This window comes from Saccopteryx bilineata, chromosome 2 (assembly GCF_036850765.1).
Source record: "Saccopteryx bilineata isolate mSacBil1 chromosome 2, mSacBil1_pri_phased_curated, whole genome shotgun sequence".
NCBI lineage: Eukaryota > Metazoa > Chordata > Mammalia > Chiroptera > Emballonuridae > Saccopteryx > Saccopteryx bilineata.
Genome location: NC_089491.1, coordinates 264,225,498 through 264,246,337, shown reverse-complemented (window position 1 = coordinate 264,246,337; position 20,840 = coordinate 264,225,498). Strand labels below are relative to the sequence as shown.

Genomic DNA, 20,840 nt, shown 5'->3' with positions numbered 1-20,840 from the left:
GTGGGCTTGTCTGGTGGATCCTGGTCAGGGGGCATGTGGGAGTCTGCCTCTGCCTCTGCCTCTGCCTCTGCCTCTGCCTCCCCTCCTCTCATTGAATAAATAAATAAATAAAGATTGCTCAGTGTTTCACAAAACAAATGCATTTAATTCAGTCATTCTCCTACTGACAAACTTTTTAGCCCAGAGTCATCTGCGTCTCACTTTCACATAGCACAATATCTAATACTTTGTAGGTACTAAATAAATGTTTATTCAGTGGACAAAATACATGACCAGGCCCTGCAAATGCAAAGTATTCTGGGATACACACAAAAACAAAACAAATCTCACACAAAAGACAGCCATGACAATGACCGACAGTGAGAAGATTAAAATATTTTAGTACCACATGTGTACACATTTCTTGCCCAAGCGCCGGTCGCAGTAAGTGACAAGCGTTAATAAATGCATTTTAGGAAGCATGGTGTGCCCAAAGTGATTGCCAAATTATCTGCCAAAAGGCTGTGCACTCAATAAAAAAAAACACACAAATAACTCAGTATTTTACACCCCCGCCCCTTCCCCAGCTATTCCATATGAGAAATTTCCAGAAATCATATGGTCTGTCATTTTACTCAAACACCTGCAAGGCAGCCTACATCAGAATCACGGGGCGGGGTGGGGGGTAGGGAGTGGGGACTTGTTAAAATGCAGACTCCACTCCAAAACTTCGAGGAATTATCGTTTCTGGGAATTCGGGTCCGGTAATCTGCATTTTAAAACAGGCACACAGTTGATTCTGAGGCACTCAAAGGAGTGAAGGCGTGCGCATAACCAGGGTTTAAGAAGAGGAGTCACTGAACTAGATTTGACCTTTAGAACAACCCTTTGGCTGTAGAATGTAGAATAAACGAGAAGTGGGCAAAGAGATCCCAAATACCTATCAGCATGACTCACCCCTAAGGAGGGAGGGCGGCCTAGACGGCAGGCGCGCTACTGCGCCCCCTGCTGGCTCTCAGCAGCCTCATCCTGAGCCGGCCAGAACTGTCGACTGCGCCTGCGCACTCCAAGACCCACGGAACAGCCTCAGGGTGCCCGCGAACGAGCCAATCCTGGCCGGAAACGGAAATAGAGGAGAGTGAGCCGAGCCGCGTGCGTTTGGCGGGTCTCAGACAACCCCACCCCGTGGGCCCCGCCGACTTACGGAAGTGCCACAAGCGGAAGTTGCAAAGGGATAAGGGGTGTTGTCGCGAGAGTGTCGGTTTAACACCGCGTTGCAGGGCTTCGCGCCGTCTCTACCAGGGCAGGTAAAGCGCGGTCGTGAAACCTCGGCAGGCCTGCTGACCTGGCTCAAACCGGATTTCTGCCCAGAACCGTAGCCCGAGGGGTGCGGTACCCGCTGCTACGACTCTTTCCTTGGACTCTCTGACCCCACCCCACCCCCCTCCCCCGGTTCCAGAGTCCCCTGTCCCTTGAAGGGAGGCCCGGTCCAGCGCCCGGTGTCCCCGCAGATCCCCGCCATGGGCAACACAAGCAGTGAGCGGGCCACCCTGGAGCGACAGGGCGGCCACAAGACGCCCCGAAGGGACAGCTCAGGGGGCGCCAAGGATGGGGACAGGCCCAAGATCCTGATGGACAGCCCCGAGGACGCCGATCTCTTCCACTCCGAGGAAATCAAGGTGAGGAGAGGTGGGGGAATCGATCCCATGGCTAATATGGAGATCTGCAATATCCCCTGCCATAGCCCCTCTAAAACTCATCACCAGAAGTGGGTGGGAGGTGACACCTCACCCTCTGCCCTTCAAAGCCAGGTGGCCCCATCAGAGTCTTCTTAGCAGTCCAGGAACCAGTGTCTAATTACCGACAGGAGAAAGTCACCCTGAGGGAGGAGGCACTTGCTTCACTGAACATCATTAAGGAGAAAGTGGCTATGGTACAGCTTCAAGTTCTTAATTAAGACTGTGAAGCTAGCAGTAACTGAACCCCAGCCTCTGCTTTTCTCTTAGGTATACTAATTAATTAATCACTTTGAAAAAAGCTTCCCTCCCCTGTAGGGAAGACTGGCACTTTTTGTCATAGTTGGTTTTGCAGTTTTTGCTGTCACTTCAGGAGACAAGCCAGAGCACCAGGGTAAGCTGGGTGCGGAGCTGCATGGCTGACGGCAGTTTGGTCCTCCTGAAAACATCCCATTCGTGGGCAAAGAAAAATCATTTCACTTCTGGATGCCTGAAGGAGGCAGCCAGTGGGAACTCATCTTCTCTCCCCTGTTGTTTAAATATGACAATACAGTGTGTCTGTAAAGTCATGGTGCACTTTTTACCGGTCACAGGAAAGCAACAAAAGACAATAGAAATATGAAATCTGCACCAAATAAAAGGAAAACCCGCCCAGTTTCTGTAGGATGTGTGCATGCGCAGATGATGACGTAACACCGTGTATACAGCGGAGCAACCCACGGCCATGCCAGTTGAGATGTGGACGGTACAGAGGAAAGTTCAGTGTGTTCTGTGGCTCGCTAAATTCGAATCCGTGACCAAAGTGCAACGTGAATATCAGCGCATTTATAACGAAGCGCCACCACATAGGAATAACATTACTCAGTGGGATAAGCAGTTGAAGGAAACCGGCAGTTTGGTGGAGAAACCCTGTTCTGGTAGGCCATCAGTCAGTGACAAGTCTGTAGAGGCTATACGGGATAGCTACCTAAGGAGCCCTAAAAAATCTGTGCGTGAGCCCACATCAAACTGCACTGAATAGGTATGAAACTGGGAGAGTTTTCCTTTTATTTGGTGCAGATTCCACATTTCTATCGTCTTTTGTTGCTTTCCTGTGACTGGTCAAAAGTGCACCATGACTTTACGGACACACTGTATTTTGAACAAGCCAAAGCAAATATTTTTGCAGACCAGATGTGAGCACATCCTGCTCTGCACTGCTTTAATTCAGCAGAATGCCTGAATGAAGATGGTTCTTGACTCCTGCTGCAGCCATATTCCTGTTACCCACCTGCTACAGTGTGTTTTCCACTGCAAGGCCTGGTCCAAGAACACTTTGTGGTTTTGGCAGCTCATATGTATTGGTATAACCTAAAAGACAACTAATTTCTTAAGGACAATGTGACAAAGTATGTTTAGGGGGGAAATAAAGGTGCCTGGCCACCCATCCCCCAGCCCAACCTATTCTCTTAGCATCCACTTGTATGTTAATCATCATTGTCCATTAGGCTAATTGCCTGGCAACTCATTCCAGCCTTACTCACATTTTTTCTCTGATGTTGAGCTGGTTGATCACATTGACCCTACATCCTGTGACTTGAACCTGCTTTCAGAATCTTTTGCATTCCTGAGAAGCTATGTGCAAAGTGAACTTTGGAATTCTGTTCTCCCAATGACTTGACATCCCTTCCCCCAGTAATAATTTGGGCCCAAGGAGAACTATTTAAGAAATCCTAAGAATCAAACTACCTTCTTCAAGAAGTATTTGTTCTGTGGCTCTTCCAAAACTTCTAAAAGAAGTGGTTGACATACCGTGAAGAATGATTTGAAATAGTGTTCATTATCATTTTCTCAGAAGTTGCTGAAATGATGGAACAGACACAACTGGACTGAATGCCCAAATAGCAAAAAAAAAAAAAAAAAAAAAGTCATGAATTCTTTAGACTAACTTACCGTTTTGGCTGTGGTTAGTTATCACATCCTCTGTGGAACGTGCTTCGAGTCTCTTATTCTTTAATCTGTAGATCTTGTTAAGCTCAAAGAATGCAGGCGTCTTTTTTTTTTAACTGAATTTATTGGGGTGATACTGGTTAACACAATAGTAGTCAACCCGGTCCCTACTGCCCACTAGTGGGCGTTCCAGCTTTCATGGTGGGCAATAATGGAGCAACCAAAGTATCAATAATAAGATAGATTTAACTATAGTAAGTTGTTTTATGAAGATTTATTCTGCCAAACTTAACGAAAACCCAACATAGAGTACTTGGTAAGTAATTATTATATGCTTTAACTCTGCTTTATAAATTTTATAAAGTAAAGTTACTTTCGTACTTTATAAATCACCATGACTGTGGAACCGGTGGGTGGTTAGAAAATTTTTACTACTAACAGAGATACAAAAGTGGGCGGTAGGTATAAAAAGGTTGACTACCCCTGGGTTAACATAATCATGTAGGCTTCAGGTGAAGAAAGGAATGCTTGGGTCAGCCCTGGCTGGCTGGCTCTGGTAGAGCATTGGCCTGGCGTGTGGAAGTCCTGGGTTCGATTCCTGGCCAGGGCACACAGGAGAAGCGCCCATCTGCTTCTCCACTCTTCCCCCTCTCCTTCCTCTCTGTCTCTCTCTTCCCCTCCCACAGCCAAGGCTCCAATGGAGCAAAGTTGGCCCGGGCGCTGAGGATGGCTCCATGGCCTCCGCCTCAGGTGCTAGAATGGCTCTGGTTGTAATGGAGCAACATCCCAGATGGGCAGAGCATCGCTCCCTAGTGGGCATGCCGGGTGAAACCCGGTTGGGCACATGTGGGAGTCTGTCTCTGCCTCCCCGCTTCTCACTTAAGGAAAATACAAAAAAAAAAAAAAGGAAAAAATAAAACAAATCCTTGGGTCACTTTTTGAAGTGAAAGTGCTGAAAGCCTGTTGGACACCTTGAAGGGTCTCTCCCAGCCTAGAGCACCTACTCATACCTACTCTTTGAAAGTCTTTGGCTTCTGACTAGGAAAAAATGTAACATCCAAAACCCTATACATACATTTCCCCTAGAGTTGGATATGTTTATTTCTCTCTGGAGCATTCCAGTTATACATTGCTTCCCACACTGGCAGTTATTGTTTACCGTAATGAGGGTCAATCTTTATCTTACCTTTTTCTCCCCAGTGTCTGGATGGCCCTTGGTGAATGTAGTTTTTCCCTTCCTCAGAATCTGGATTTGCCAGTTTTTAAATTGACAGCTCTGGAATCGTCCCTAATAAATGTTCTTGTACTTCAAATCTTGCTTAAAGGAGGAAAACAATCTTTATTAAGCTAGTCTTGAATTCCTTGCAGCCTTCTTCCAAGTGAGTTTGATAATTTGTCCTAGAATTTTAGCCTGACCAGGTGATAGCACAGAGCATCCAACTGGGACACAGAGGACCCAGGTTCAAAACCCCAAGGTCGCTGGCTTGAGCACGGGGTTGCTGCCTTGAAGCCCAAAGTCTCTGGTTAGAGCAAGGGGTCACTCACTGTGCTGTAGCCCCCACCCTCACCCCCCAGCAAAGCACAAAGGAGAAAGCAATCAATGAACAACTAAGGTGCTGCAACAAAGAAATGATGCTTCTCATCTCTCTCCCTTCTTGTCTGTCCCTATCTGTCCCTTTCTCTGACTCTCTGTCAAAAAAAAAAAAAAAGGAATTTTAATGTAGCCCTCTTTAATAACAGCACTAACAGTAGCTAATAATTTTTCAGCACTTACTATGTGGCAGATATCACAGAGTATTTTACAGGGTATTTTATGTGGACCTTCTCAGTCTTCACAACAATCTTAAAGCTACTTTTACTGTCTCCATTTTGCCAGTTGGGGAAATGGATGTGCAGCTAGTCAGTTAATGAGCCTGAATGTGAACCTAGGTAGTAACAGCTGCCTCTTTAGAATGAACTGTCAATATTAGGGTAACTTTCTATGTAGGGAACCCGCTAATAACTTCCTGCCCTGAGTAAACTGCTCTGTTTCTAGGCTCCAGAGAAGGATGAATTCCTGGCCTGGCAGCACGATCTGGAAGTGAATGATAAGGCTCCCGCCCAGGCTCGGCCAACTGTATTTCGATGGACGGGGGGCGGAAAGGAAGTGTACTTATCTGGGTCCTTCAACAACTGGAGTAAACTTCCTCTCACAAGAAGGTAATTGCCTGGGAGTATTCACGTATGTGTCTCAACCCAGGGATGCTCTTGAGGCTAAATTATCTCTGTGGATGAATAGAAAGGAATGTCTTTATAATATAGGTGCTGACTTGAAAAATCATCTTGCTTAACTTATTGGGTTCGGTTCTCACACCCAAGTGATCTCTAGGTTTAGAGCACACTTAGTTGTAGGTATTTCTTCCACTTCAGATGCTCAGCTGTTTGCTCAGTCAGGAGTTCTCCTTCAGAAAGAGAAATCTATTCCTAGTGCTGTCGAGAAAGCAGTAGGCTGGGAATCTTTGAGACCAGGATTTGAGCCTGCATTGGCTGAGCTAACTTGTCAAGAACACCTGAGCCTCAGTAATCCTACCTGTAAGAAGGGAATCTTGGATCAGATGATCTCTGAGGTTTCTTCTAACTGGACTGTCTTTGTATTACTTTTGTTCGAAAGGTGCATGTTATATAGGCATTGTTAGCAAGACTCAATAAAATACAGTTCATCAGGAACCCTACCATAGACTTCTTTCTCAAAAATATCAGTGAAAAAGCATCTTCTCAAAGTATTCTTGATGAAACAAAGGGAGAAATCATGCCCTCTGGGCCGGGCCTGATTGTTGTCAGGGTATCGCCTGCTTTTCCAGGGTAATGTTGGTGTCGGAGGGAGGCACTGGGCAGAGTTAAAGTCACTTCACGTCAGGGGAACAAATGAAAGGGGTTTTCTGGAACCTTTTTAGCAGTTAGGTTTCTAGAGAACAGTTTGCGTCCTATTAAATTGATCCCGTTTCCTGCCCAGGGCAAACTGACAAAGGGTAAAACTTGGCAGTCGGCTGTTTATCTTGTGCTGCCATCTTCCTTGGCATCCAGGCCACCAGCTGTTTTGCATGCAAGTTGAGAGGGATAGATGGCTGTTAGCTGACCATTTAAGCAAAGTGGGTTTTCAAGAAAATGTTTGTTTTATTCCTTCCCCCTTCTCCATTTTCTAGATTAAGATCGTGTTATTGAATTACCTGAATCGGTTAAAAATGTTTATACTCCTGCAGTTGAAGTCTTGGTGTTGCATGGAAAGGTCCTGTTTTGCGCTATGGCCGGTTCTGTAAGCAGGCTAAGAAGGCAGCCTCCCCCGCTGAAAACCCCTGCTTCCTTTCCCTTGTAGCCACAACAACTTTGTCGCCATCCTGGACCTGCCGGAGGGAGAGCACCAGTACAAGTTCTTTGTGGATGGTCAGTGGACACATGACCCTTCTGAGGTATCCTCTTCCTCCTGCCCTCAGTCCTCTGACTGCAGTGCACACCAAACGAGTCACCTTCCCTTAGATAATGTTGCCAGGTCCCTTTGTGCTACCGGTAAAAGTCCCCATGTGTGGCTGAACTAGAGAACAGTCCTAATTGTCAGACTATTGGCATACTTGAGCAAGAGAAGCAGGTTGGCTAGCCAGGAATTCTAAATCCTCTAAAGAGTAACCCCAGAGACCTTCCACGTTATGATTTCTGCCTGTCTGTTTCTTCCCAGCCAATAGTAACCAGCCAGCTTGGCACAGTTAACAACATCATTCAAGTGAAGAAAACTGACTTTGAAGTATTTGATGCTTTAATGGTGGATTCCCAAAAGTGCTCCGATGTGTCTGGTATGAACGCAGTTATTTTATACTACATGTGTGCAGGTGGGGGCTGTGCCGTCTGGAAATACTGTTTCTCTCTCCTTTCACCCTTGAGCTCGAGCTGCCTGTTGGGACCATTTGTAGCTCCCTGAAGAACCACAGAACTGATTCCTAACTCTGCGGGGTCAGGTTGTTGAAATCTCGCCCCGAGGGAACAATAAGTCATTTGGGGGGGCCTCTCTCAGATTCTTAGGCCTGCTTTGCCACAAAAAGCAGACAGTTGAAATGGAACCAGAGCTTGGTCTCATGCCAGGGACAGGGCCCAAGAGGCCCAGAAGCATTGCCTTAGGTTAGTGATAAGCCTGTGCCCCGGAAGCCTGCCAGCTCCCTGCCCACTCAGCCCACGCAGGGTGCTGGGGAGTTTCAGCCTGACAGGTGGAAGACGGACAGCTCAGGGACCTTGGCTGTCACTTGTGTGGTACATTAGCACTTTGTTGCGGGACAAGGAGGCTCACCACAGGAAATAGCACAGCCTGCTCAGTACAGTCTGGCAAAGCTTCCCTGTCTTTCAAGAGTCATCCAGTCATAGCCTTTCAGTCCAGTCTATACCTTTTTTTTTTTTTTTTTTTTTTCTTTTTTTTTTCATTTTTCCGAAGCTGGAAACAGGGAGAGACAGTCAGACAGACTCCCGCATGCGCCTGACCGGGATCCACCCGGCACGCCCACCATGGGGGGGCGCTCTGCCTACCAGGGGGCCATGCTCTGCCCATCCTGGGCGTCGCCATGTTGCGACCAGAGCCACTCTAGCACCTGGGGCAGCGGCCAAGGAGCCATCCCCAGTGCCCGGGCCATTTTTGCTCCAATGGAGCCTTGGCTGTGGGAGGGGAAGAGAGAGACAGAGAGGAAAGAGCGGCGGAGGGGTGGAGAAGCAAATGGGCGCTTCTCCTGTGTGCCCTGGCCGGGAATCAAACCCGGGTCCTCCGCACGCTAGGCCGACGCTCTACGGCTGAGCCAACCGGCCAGGGCCCAGTCTATACCTTTTAATACATTGCTTTCCATGCAAACCCAGGAAGAAATTACCTGGAAACATAACACATACAGCTCCGGGAGAAGGATATGTTGTAATCTAAAGTGTCAACAGCAGCTGCACTGCAGGGTTTAAACAATCCTTGCAGCAGTTTAAACAGTTTCTGGACCCCCGTGGGTGGCAGTGAAAAGGTTCCCCAGGACTGTGCCTGTCAGACTAAGAAAATGGAGTCAGTTCAGTTTACAGGATGATTCTTCATTATCACCTGGCTCGACCTGAAGGTTCAGCCACCAGGATCTCTGGTTCTTGTCAGTTCAAAAATCACAGTGGTAAATTGACCATGGTGGGCTGGCTGTGGCTGACAAGTCAGGCTGTTGTTGAGTAGGAATTGGAAATCTGAAAATCACATCCTTCTGTCTGGCTAGTTACCTAGTCTGAGAAAAGCCATTTCTTTTTCAGGTTAGTGGGAATTAGGGAATGGAGGAAATGCCCAGATTTCCCCTCTGTGCTGATAAATGTGACTTTGGGCCATGTAGTGAAACTTTTAGTCACGTGTCCACAGCATAGATACCTGGGACAGAAAACTGACCCCTCGCTACTGGTAATCTCACTCCAGGCTCTATAGACTTCTCACGTTTACACACTTTCTTAACATCTATAATCTACTCCTAATGGCTCGGTTTTCTGCGCTTAATACTTTTCTCAGTTTCCTGCTGTGACAAGGTTGGGTCGTGTGAAGGGAGACTGCTCCCTGGAAAATGATGGTGAGGTACTTGGCAGGGCCAGGCAATGGCAGGTTTATTCCAGACAGTGCAAGTATCAGGTGACCAGAGCCATCCCAGGTGTCCTTTGAACAGCAGCTCAATCCCTTCCAGTTGGCCAGACATCCCTGAGTTAGCTCTGTCTAAACTTACAAAACACTACACTTCTAGAAGCTTCTTAATATGTCTGTACAGTCAAGATACTCAAGCAAGGGTTTGAAAGGAATCTGAGAGTGAGAGTCAAGTGCCTTTGGAGAATGGGTTTTTCTTTTCTTTTTTTTTTTTTCTTTTTTTTATATTTTTCTGAAGCTGGAAACGGGGAGAGACAGACAGACTCCCGCATGCGCCCGACCGGGATCTACCTGGCACGCCCACCAGGGGCGACGCTCTGCCCACCAGGGGGCGATGCTCTGCCCATCCAGGGCATCGCTCTGTCGCAACCAGAGCCACTCTAGCGCCTGGGGCAGAGGCCAAGGAGCCATCCCCAGCACCCGGACCATCTTTTGCTCCAATGGAGCCTTGGCTGCGGGAGGGGAAGAGAGAGACAGAGAGGAAGGAGAGGGGGAGGGGTGGAGAAGCAGATGGGCGCCTCTCCTGTGTTCCCTGGCCGGGAATCGAACCCGGGACTCCAGCACACCAGGCCAACGCTCTACCACTGAGCCAACTGGCCTGGGCCGATTTTTGTTTTGTCTTGAAATGTGCCAGTGCCTCATCTAACCCGTCCTCGCTGCTGCCATGTATAAACGGGCAGATTTCTCGTTTTATGCGGGCTGCTGGTGCTCAGAACGGGGCTTAGCCGCTTAAGCCGCATGTGACGGCTTGAGCTCCCCTGCGGTGTCTGGCAGCCCAGCCCAGCGCGAGCAGTAGTGCTCACCGTGCCGCAGTAGTGCTCACCGTGCCGTGTCACGTTAGGTTGCTGTGCGCAGCTTGTCGGTCTGACCTGACTCACTGGCTTTGCCACAACTGCTGTCATCTGCCAGGGCATCTAAGTTCACAGCTGAATTTTATGCCAGTCACCCGAATTGCAGAAAGGTTTCCTCATTGCCTCCGCTCTTCACCCCGGGGCCGCGTGTCCTTCCAGAGTTTATAAACCTGTGTTGAGGGAGCAAGAGACAACACTAGACGGTGCCGTAAATTAAATGAGACTGCTCCTCGACTCCCCATTTTCAAAGTAAATGTCTCATCACCATTTCCCAACAGAGCTGTCCAGTTCCCCACCAGGACCCTACCACCAGGAGCCCTACATCTCCAAACCAGAGGAACGGTTTAAAGCGCCACCCATTCTCCCCCCACATCTGCTCCAGGTCATCCTGAACAAGGACACGGGCATCTCTGTGAGTACACAGGCATCCGCCTAGACCGTCCTCCGAGGTCACTCCCAGCGCCCCCTCTCTCTCCGACTCTTGCTCACTGTCGCCCACCAGTGTTTATCGCCTCTGCATGCTGTGGGCATGGGGAACTAGCCTCTGCACAGGAACAGGCTACTAGCAGGACGTGCTCAGGTGTGGGTACTGCCGTCCCGTCCAACAAGGCCGTTCGGAACTTTTCCTCCTTGCATTTCACTCCTGCCTCAGCCTACGCCCCATCCTTGTAAATTTTGTGACAAAATATGTACACAACAACTCTGTAAGCTACGCATGGAATTCCTCCTTTGGCCTCCAAGTTTTAGAATCTAGTTTTTAATCACCAAGTTGCTTTCAGAAACATCAGTGCTCCTGAATAAAAATTTAGGATATCTGAGTGATATGATTCCTCTGTGAGGTTGACACTATTCTCAAAAAGAAGTGTAGGTCATCCTGACTCTTGAAGGACACACTGTTATTCTTGCGGTTAACTTTCCATTTCATTTAACCTTCCCAGGCCCCCAGGTCTGGAACGCACAGCCTACTTCTCAAGAGTCTAGATGTGCTGCAGCTTTGTCCAGGCCACCACCTAAAAGGCACTCGTTGATAGGGCAAAAGGCATATGTGCGCAGGTGTCTCCTGCACTGGCTACAGTGTTGCCCAGAGACCCACCGCCCTTGGGTGGCTCTCCCGTGTGGAGCATGCCTGAGCACATGTCTGACAGCTGAGCCGGCTTTGCCCTACACCTTTTCTCTGAATTAGCATTTATAAAATTGGGGGAGTGGTGTGTTAAAAAAAAATCCAGATTTCTGGTTCCTCTTAAATTAGAAGGTATGGCAGCAATAAGTGCCAGTCGTGTGTGAGCTTCTGTGGAGTCACAGCACCTCTCCCTCCGCCAGTGATCCCTGTCAGACCTAAGTTTGCAGTTCCCTGCTCGGGAACATCGGGTGTCCTCCCTCTTCCTCCACAAGTGCGTACATTGGACAGCTCTTTCTTCCGGCAGCTCCTTCAATAAGGACAGAGCTGTAGGCCACACTTGATAGAGGCCAAGGTCAAGCCTGACGGGAGACACACCCCAGTGAGCCCAGGAGGCATGCAAGGAGCTCCCCATAGTGGGAGTGTGAGGCATGACCCCTTGCCCCACCTGTCATCTCAGACAAGCCCCTTCACTGCCAGACTTGGGAAGAGGGGGCACGAGGTGCTGACGTCTGCTGCTGTTCCCTTGCAGTGTGATCCTGCCTTGCTTCCCGAGCCCAACCACGTCATGCTGAACCACCTGTACGCACTTTCTATCAAGGTAATGGTGTGCATGTTGCTGTTAGAGCTGATTCTCGGGGTGCTCGGAGGGTCCCTAGCGCACAATTGCCCAGTTGTTCTCAATGACAGCTTCCTGGACATGACATGGATCGGTCCTGAGGAATCTGTGTTTATTAAGCCCCCTGGGTTTTCTCACACACTCGAAAGTATGAGTCCCTGATCGTTTGCGCCCTCTTTCTCAGGATGGAGTGATGGTGCTCAGTGCAACCCACCGGTACAAGAAGAAGTATGTCACCACCTTGTTGTACAAGCCCATATGAGGAGCTGGGAGCCAGCGGTGGGCCCCAGGGAACAGTTGCACCACCAGACTACACGCGTGCATGCTCCCACTGGAGGGAATGGACTGTACATTTCCCATTTCACACTCTTTATAAGACATTTCATACCTGCCTCGTCCTACCTGAAGGTCTGTTCCGAGCACAGCAGCTTCCAAAGCGCCTCGGTCTGCAACGGTCTTCTCAGCACTCAAGAGGCTGAGAACGAAGTAAGGGACAGCAGGCCTGTGGCCCCACCACAGCGTGAGGATGGGTGCGGTTCTCAGTACACATCCACCCAACTGGTCACGGAGTTTTCTTAAGCCAAAAATAAACACTAGCCACTTTGGTAGCAAAAATCTGGGAAGCAGGGACTGAGGGCACACAGAATTTCTAAGTATGTGTTTTTGATGCCCTCAACTTGTTCCTGTTGAGGCCTGGCTCTGGCACTAACCAATACAGTGTTGGTGTGGCCTGTCCTCAGAAATCGGAGCAGTAATGTCCCCTCTGCTCCAGGGAGGTGTAATTTCTATAGAAATTAGGACCTGTCTGCTTTCCAGATGAAGTTTTACAGTTTGTTATTTACATTTTCCGTACACTAAAGTTTTGTTTTGTTTATAACCAGAGGTTGCTTGCTCTATAGCCTTAGGGCATTTTTCTAATCACCCCAACTAGAATAAGATCATATGAACAAACTGCTCAGCAATAATCTGTTCTCAGAACAGACTGGAAACTTCTGCCGGATTTCTCCCTTAAGCTCATGATCCTGAGGACTGAGGACTGACCACTGCTCGCTGGAAGGCCAGTCAGCTTTTCATTCTCCTTGTAATGAGGTGACAGCGCTACCATGCAAACTCTGGAGAAGCACCCTGCCCTGGCCTGCGCTACCTCGCTCAGGACCTCTGGCCCTACCTACCAAAGAAGGCTGAAGCAGTTACTGTTGCTTATTCTGGAAGGGACTTTTAGAACGGGACAGCAGCCTTCTAAATTTGTGTTGGGAAGACATCCTTTGGACCAAAGCGAACCTCTTCGTGCTCAGCGTGGTTTCCAGGGAGATGCCGTAGATGTTCTCATTAGCGCAGGTTCCGGTCCTCGAGGCTGCAGAAGCTGTCCAGGCCCTGTGCTCCTGCTGGGAGACAGGAACAAGCTCATTTCCAGCACTTATTTGTAAACCCAAGTCCAGAATGCCATTTTTTGTTACTGTTTTCAAACACTGAATTAGTATCACCTTGACTATAGGTTTCAATAAAGCTTTGTAAAGATAATGAAACATGCGCTTGGAGAAAGCTTTGACTTTTTTTTCCAGTTTTTTGGAAGAGAGGCTGAAATTCTTTCACAGGTTTATGCAGGGCCATGCTTTTCCGTCGGTTTCATGTCTCAGCACATGGTGAACATGGCACCATCCTGTGGCACTGCAGTGAGGTTCCAGCAGCCCCAGGGTTGAGGGCCACTCCCTGACCTGCCATTCCACACACAGTTTGAAAGGATATTAAGGGGCCTGAAAAATTGAGCCCCTTCGAACAGCTCAGTCACAGGGAAGCTCAGGAGAGAGTAGCCCTCCTGGGCTAGGTGGGCGGGCGGGCAGCAGCCACAGGTCAGAGGTTTACTTCCTCTTGAGTATCATCTAGCACCGTGAGGGAGCCTGGGATCACGACACCTGCCCAGAAGCCACCAGGAATTTCGGGAGTTGGCTGTTCTCACCAGCCAGAGGGGGCTCTGTCCCTTCTCCCAAAAGATGGATGGCTACAAGTATCCCTTTAACAAACCTTTCTTCCCAGGCATAAGGAAACACTGAAATGAATTTCAGAGAAAAGGGGAACCTCCAGGACATCTGGTCCACTTGAGGAGTGGCTCAGAAAGCATTCCCAGCTGGGTCATCTGCCGTCCCACCCTAAAAACCCAAGTGATGTGGGTGGGAACCCTAGATTTTAGGGACTGTAAGGATTATGAAAAGTAGAGTAAGGAAATACACAGAAACCCTCTTTCCAAAACTGGGTATTTTTAAAATACAAGATACATAGGTAACTTCAAAAGTATAAAGGATTTATTCAAGAAACAAAACCATTGCTCTGTGGGTGGGCTGTGCTAGGCCCATGGTGGGGACTGGACGTGGGTGGTGGGTTCAGGACCCAAGTGGTGGGCCTCCTGGCCTGGGGTTGACACCCACCTGGGCAGGAAGCCCCTGTATGAGCTGGGGGGCCTTTCCAGCATGGCCCTTTGTGTAAACAGGACTGGAGAATCTGGCTGCTGGCCTGAGCCAGGGCTCAGCCATTAGCCCCAAGCGGCAGGGGAAACAGCAAGAAGTTGGAAAATGCGGCCGGCAAATCAGCTGTACTCACAAAGTTCAGAAGAAGCCAAGCTGAAAGTCTAATGTGGAAACTAATTTGCAGCCAGTAAACCTGGCAGTTGTACTCAGGGGCACAGGGGACCCAGCAGAGATGACTGTGACAGTGGAGCGCAGGCTCCAGCCTATAAAGCATGAGAACGTGGTGTCAGCATTTGCCACAGCTGTTTGTGTATTTAAACGACTTCATTTTCTTTAAAAAGCAACACGGATAAGTCCCCTGTGGTCCTGAAGCCTGCTCACCGACCCAAGTGAGAGGCTATACCCAAGAGGTAATAGAGACTTTCACAGAATGCAGAGAACCTGCTTTGCCCAAATCACGGGGCAGAGCCACACACAGAACTGGGTACCATGACCCAAGTAATGTTTTATTAGCCTACCCATTATGGATGAGGACTGGTTGCATGGTTAAAGTTTAAATTCCCTGTGAACAAAGATAAATGACTAACATATAAAATGGTACTGTGGGGTAAATAGGACCATTTTTCAACATACTGAAACCCAAGATCAAAAGACCCAGGCAAGGCCATCTCCCTCCTGGCTCCATGTGTGGGTGTGACTGAGGGAAGTCAGTAGCACTCCAAGGCCAGGCCAAAGCCTGATGTCCCATCGGAGTTAGTCACTCCCCCAGTATCCCCTCCCAGAGTGTGGACACGACTGAGATTAGGGTTGTCTGGTTTAGTTGCTGACTAGCTGGGTGACTTTGGGAAAATCACATAACCTCTTAGTCTGATTTCTTCCTCTGAAAAAAATGAGAGGGTTTGGACTAGAACCAAATGGTCCCTAGAGCTCAGATTGGAAGCCACAAAGCCTTTACAACATGAATGGGATATGGGCACAAACAGGAAGTTAAGGGGCCAGAAAAAATGTGAGCACCTCAAGCTCAGGTAGGAGACCTCCAAGACTCCAAAGGCCCAGCCGGAAACCCAGAACATCAAAGCGATACCGTCCACAACTGAGGTCAGACTCCACCATTTCAGAGAAAAGCAAAATTTGATTTTGTCTAGCTCAATGACTTCCAATGAGCACGATCTCACTTCTGAGCATGTGCTCAGATCTGATACCTGACCCTCACCAACATGTACAAGTAGTTTGAATGAATCCATGAAAACTGAAGACTACGGACCACTCAGATCTCCATCCAGCTTCTGAGTAGCCCCTCCTTAGTCCCTCTCTTGATCAGCAAACTAGGGGGGGAAAGAAACTACAGCCTCCTACCTGGAATGCCAGTTGTAATTGTCCTCAAGAGAAAACAAGGAAGTTAGGGTCCTACATGCATTTCTTCTGAAACCAAGTCACTGCAGCTAATTATAAAACCATCCACACATCCACAGCAGCCCTCCTAAGAGTCATCTCTGCTGTGAGCTAGACCCTCAGACAGGATCCTAAAAGCTGCAGCAGCCAGAGCCCAGTACCTGGGATGAGCTCTGCCAGCAGGGTCTCCTTCCACAACCACATGGTATTTTTTGTCCTAAATACAACTGAAGAGGCTCAGCCTGCAGGAGGATGCCAGTCCCTTCCGCTACCCTTTCTACTGTCCTGGAGTGAATTCACCCATGTCATCTGGAAAAATCCAAGAGCAAGTGAGAACAAGAGACAGCTCCAACTGCGTGTGCCCCGGGTCAACTTACTCTCTCCCTCTTTGTGGTTTTCTGAAGGACAGCCCGAGTTGTGTATAGTAGGCAAGTCATTTTCAAGGTTCTTTCCTCTACCTCTAACAACCCCTTCGGGCAAACAGCTCCATTAATCATTGACAGACTCCAGGGAAAGCCAAGTGATCAACACTCGACTGTACTTCCAACGGCCCCCACCCTTCAACACTGGATCAGACAGGTAATAAATCGTTTTTCTCATATAAACACTGTGTGCCTAGGGCCACTGTCTCCATGCTTTAGACATTAAAATCAATATTTAAACTGCCATGAAAGAAATCTGACTAGAACAGGCCACGGTTTCTCAACCCTGGCACTATGGACATGTTGGGGTTCGGGGTAGGGGAGCTGTCCTGGGCATTATAGGACATTTAGCGGTATTCCTGGCTTCTACCCTCTAGGTAACAACCAAAAATGTCTCCAGATATTATGCCATGTTCTCAGGGGAGGGGATCAAAGTCACCCCTAGTTTAGAACCACTGGAAAGCTTAGCTGGTCCCACCCCTGTGGGCCTAGCTTTAATGCTTTAGACTTGAATCTGCATGAAGTTTTCTAAAGCCAACCACATTCAAGAGACCCAACTCTGAAGACAAAGCTGACTGGGCTGGTCATCCCTATTTTTAGCCTAAGTCTCCAAATCCTAACGTTTCATATGAAATTTGCTATGTAGTCAGCCTCTTGACTCTTGTAGGAATTGTTAAGAGCAGAAACATGACATCCAATTTTTGTGCTTAAGACACAGATGTGTGGCTGAGTAATTTGTTGGTTGTTTCTTTGAGGTCATTCCTTGGGGTGCAAAAAACCTTTCTGGTGTGTTCCTTTGGGAACAAATCCTATTTACTTATATGCTTTTGAAGTATTCTGTGCTGACGAGACCCCTCAGGACATTAACTGATATGGCTGGTTGGTAGTTAATGGACTTTTTCTAATATTCAAGGAAAGAAAGTTTCCAGTATTTTACTGGTTCATCTGAATTATTTTCATTATCACTGTTATGACCTTGGGCAGACTTTTATCCCCAACAGTAAAACAGATAAGAGGACCAGAATTGTAGCTGTAGTTCCTGTCACAAGCCATGTGAGATATGAACGTGGAAGTCAGATTTTAACTGCGGTCTGATTACTTCAATGCAAAATAAAAAATCGAAGACTAAAAGCAACAGGAACCATGAGAAAAACACCAAGGGCCAAACTGATGATTTTGTCTGGATCAGGCCAAGTTTCACTAACGAACTAAAATAGATAAATCCTAAGAAAAAGAATGTGTCCTTGTAGACTATAAAACTTCATCTAGTTAAAAACAGAAGTATTTACATTTTAAATTACCTTGATCTCAACTCATTCCTCCAAGGAAATCTACATTTTAAATTCCCAAGGCCTTAAAATGGATGAGAGAAATTTTAAGGTCACTTGTTTTCCTGGTTAGCTGCATTCTAGGTGAACTGGGCAATCCATTCTCCAGTAATCCTTTTAAATAGCCTGACAGCTTAAGGAGCTCTCCAGTCTGCAGTCCTATACAGTAGCCTTAATAATCACTTCATGGTTTATGGGAAGCACTGACCCAACATTGACAATGTCGCACTTTTAGAAGAGAATGTTGCCAGTCGCTCGATTGAAGGAGAGCAGCATGTTCTAACCCCTGAGTGGCTCCCACCGCCCCAGAGAAAAGGCTCTTGGAAAAGGAGGGATGGGCCCATGCCAGGAAAACAAGCCAGTGCAGACATTGGCCAAACTGAGGTGTCGCTCAAGAAAAGAAGAGGTCATTACAAACATTTTAGACCATTGCTTTATTTCACTATTGTTCAACAGCTAAGTTCATTCCTCTCAAGGTGGATCTTGGATTGTTCCTTTCCTCGTTCTGAATAAAAAAGGTAATGAAGAAAAAGCCTGTACTTTTGGAGACCTAGAATCGTATTTATGCTGATAAGCTTTTTGACTGCAATTTCGTGTGACGATATTTCCTGCTGGCATCTTGGTGGTCACTCGGAGCTCCCCACCCTCCAATGAAGATGGCTATCCACAACTACCACCGTTGAAACCAAAACTTTAAGTGTTGAAAAATGCACCTTTACAATAAAAAAGTAGAAACCAATTCAATTTCCCTTTTTTTTTTTTTTTACGAATATAAAGTTTCTTGTAAATATGTACAGTCTTTTGAGCTAGTTCTATAGCAAGAAGCATTTCACAGGTGAGACACATGGTACACACTTTCAGGGCTCTAGAAGCCCGTCTGTCATGGAGATCCTAAATGAAATGCCAAGACTGAAAGACCATCGGTGACCTTTCCAAATACTTGTGGACCAAGAGACAAAAAACTTCAGCAAACATTCAGTCGGATCTGCCCCGGGGGAGGGAGGGGATGCAGTATGACCCCCAAGGACTCCAAGCAACACATAAAACATGACAGCATAACATCAGGAGTGCGACAACATGGAGGGTCATGGGCATTTCAGATGAGAAAGCACTTAGGTTAAGAGACGAGCAGGAAGGAGCCGGGACTTGGGCCAGGCTGCAATCTGGAAAGTGGTCTTGGACACATGGGTTGAAACACGGTCATGTTCACCTGCTGCAGCAGAAACAGGCCAACCTGTCAGCCTACCTAGGATGTGCCTTGGTTGTTGGAGGCGTGCCTAAGAGTCATGGAGAATCCGAAGCAAGAGATGCCTTGTGGGAGATTAAAGGCAGAAATAAGGCCGCTAGTTAGCTTGCCAACTGCAAAGCCTCTAAGTTGGTTCGTTACCAGTTGCCAGGAATTGACTGGTTGCCAGAGGGTAGAAACAGGGTGAGCCACACTGCACCTAAGGAGGACTTCTGGACCCCGGCAGAGGTGGGAGTTGAGCTGCGGCTTCCTTCTCAAACTTCCTGGTCTTAGTCTAGCCCTAGGGAAAGGCTTGTTTGGGAAGTCACAGTTTTGTGGGGTAGAACCGTGCTGGGTTTTGTGTGAACAGAGTCATCCACGTGGGAGTCGGCAGGAAGCGTGAACGTGTGAGGTGGTGGTTTGCTGAAATCCTTCTCTGGTCGTAAGGCTTGCGCGTTTGGTTTGTTGTTCAGTGCTACTGACTGCAGCTTGTTGTGGCCAGTGAGTTGGCAAGTCGTCAGAGGGTCTCGATTCGGCAGGAGCTATGGTATGGTGCTAGGAAATTGGCAGAGCAACCCGAGGGGGGGCAGCCAGGTCAGGGTAGCACATGCAGTGAACCGCCATGCAGAACTCCCGTTACAGCGCGTCATCACGGACAGGAGGTGAGTGCCCCCGGTCTCCTCCAGGGCCCAGAGACCCGTGAATGTGGGGCTCAGAGCAAATCTACTGCATGCTTTCCTGGCCAAAGCTACATGGAAAGCTACATGGAAAGCAGGCTGGGGAGATGACACTGAGGGGCGGGGAGGGAAAGCTCCTCGAGGTCCCTTGGCCCCAAGTCACTGCCTCCGAGCTGAGGCCCCATGGCCTCCATACATTCTCAGCTGGTGGGAGGGGAAGTCGTCAAGGCCATAAAAGGCAATGAGAACAGTAAACATTTGGCTAAGATGTCACCCTGGGTAAAACAGGGCCATCCGTGAGGATGGGCTAGATTGAGAATGGACCTATGTGAGTGCAGGAGGTTTAGCCAACTGGTGGGGACTCTTCTACAATACGTTTCAGTAGCAAAGACCTGATGGTGTGATCTAGCTAAAAAGGACTACAACAGGAAATACATTGCTGTTCAAATCTAGTAAGAATTCTGTTGTCTTAAAAAAAAAAAAAGGAAGAAAACTAAAACCAACCAACCCTAAGATCCAAAAGTAGCTATTAATTAGGATTCTAACCACGTTGTAGTTAGTGCCCGGTTGGTTTCCTCTGATGAACTGGTACAGGCTAGAGCTACGTACAAAAGTCTATGAATGCTTTGAAAGAGTAACAAAGTGCAGAGGATGACTGCAGGAGGTGCCGACAGCCCCTCAGAGCCTCAGCCCCCCCGCACCACCTGGATGCAGGGCTGTCCATGCTGAGGACGGTCTGGGTCCAGCTGTGCCGTGGGCGGCGGAGCAGGGAGGTGCTGGGCTCCCTTCAGCAGAGTTCCATAGTGGGTTTGGTGTTTTCCTGCAGGTTAAGATGAGGAGTTGCTTTTTCTGACTGAGATTTATACTGAAGACTGGTCCCAGACCTAGGAGCAAAAGAAGAAGGGGGTGTTTTAGCCAACCAAGGCCAGAGCTTGCGGTCCTCTTCGCATAATCCAAACAGGAAGTCCGCGGCGGCAGGGTGCTCCGCAGGACGGCACCACTAGCAGAGCCAACCCTGAATGTTTGCTGTCGCCAGGGACTGAAGTTAACTGAAAAGTCCCAAAAGTTATGTGTGTATTTCTACAGTTTTACACACAGACACACACCCCATCTCATCAGTAATGCAGAGGAGATAAGAAAAGCATTTAGAAGGCTTTCCTCCTCTTTGTCCCAGCAGGAATGCCAACAGTGACCTGCAGGTGGCATCAGAAGAAAATGCGACCCAGAAAATCAGCTTCCAGTGACAGCAGATTTAAAAGTTCTTCTAGAAGGCAGCCACTGTTACCAGTTGGTTAGCCTTCCAGAAAAATTCTTGATGTACGCAGGTATTTGCACGTGTGTTGGGAAAAGGTGAGGCAGAGAGCATTCAGTGTAGTGTGTCATTTGTGTGTAAGAAGAGCGAACACACACACTCTCTGCCCTGATGCCCAGCCTCTCGAGGACAGGC

The 20,840-nt window shown here is 48.2% G+C and overlaps 2 protein-coding genes across 7 annotated transcripts in view; one reads left to right on the top strand and one right to left on the bottom strand.

The window, feature by feature from the left end:
- Nucleotides 1–1,135: 1,135 nt before the first annotated feature.
- PRKAB1 (protein kinase AMP-activated non-catalytic subunit beta 1) lies at nucleotides 1,136–13,417 on the top strand. 2 transcript variants are annotated; one of them, XM_066260464.1, is made up of 8 exons: nucleotides 1,136–1,286; nucleotides 1,491–1,658; nucleotides 5,680–5,843; nucleotides 6,997–7,090; nucleotides 7,354–7,468; nucleotides 10,430–10,563; nucleotides 11,801–11,869; nucleotides 12,072–13,417. In XM_066260464.1, the coding sequence occupies exons 2-8, from the start codon at nucleotides 1,500–1,502 to the stop codon at nucleotides 12,147–12,149; spliced, it is 813 nt and encodes a 270-aa protein (XP_066116561.1). In that variant the 5' UTR covers nucleotides 1,136–1,286; nucleotides 1,491–1,499; the 3' UTR covers nucleotides 12,150–13,417. The 2 variants fall into 2 exon arrangements, with proteins under 2 accessions (XP_066116561.1, XP_066116560.1); XM_066260463.1 differs by having other exon boundaries at nucleotides 1,158–1,286; nucleotides 1,439–1,658.
- Nucleotides 13,418–17,924: 4,507 nt separating this feature from the next.
- The window catches only part of CIT (citron rho-interacting serine/threonine kinase), a 181,695-nt gene continuing 178,779 nt past the window's right edge, over nucleotides 17,925–20,840 (bottom strand). For all 5 annotated transcript variants that reach the window (XM_066260456.1, XM_066260457.1, XM_066260458.1 and 2 more), the window contains one exon: nucleotides 17,925–20,277. In XM_066260456.1, coding sequence (XP_066116553.1) covers nucleotides 20,254–20,277 — 24 coding nt within the window. In that variant the 3' untranslated portion in view covers nucleotides 17,925–20,253. The remainder of the gene's footprint in view (nucleotides 20,278–20,840) is intronic.

What these genes read in the sequence shown, in the direction of transcription:
- PRKAB1 (XM_066260464.1), top strand. Translation starts at nt 1,500, where the DNA reads ATGGGCAACACAAGCAGTGAGCGGGCCACCCTGGAGCGACAGGGCGGC. An exon ending in AAACTTCCTCTCACAAGAAG is followed by an intron (nt 5,844 to 6,996) that starts GTAATTGCCTGG and finishes TTTCCCTTGTAG; the next exon opens with CCACAACAACTTTGTCGCCA. An exon ending in ACAAGGACACGGGCATCTCT is followed by an intron (nt 10,564 to 11,800) that starts GTGAGTACACAG and finishes GTTCCCTTGCAG; the next exon opens with TGTGATCCTGCCTTGCTTCC.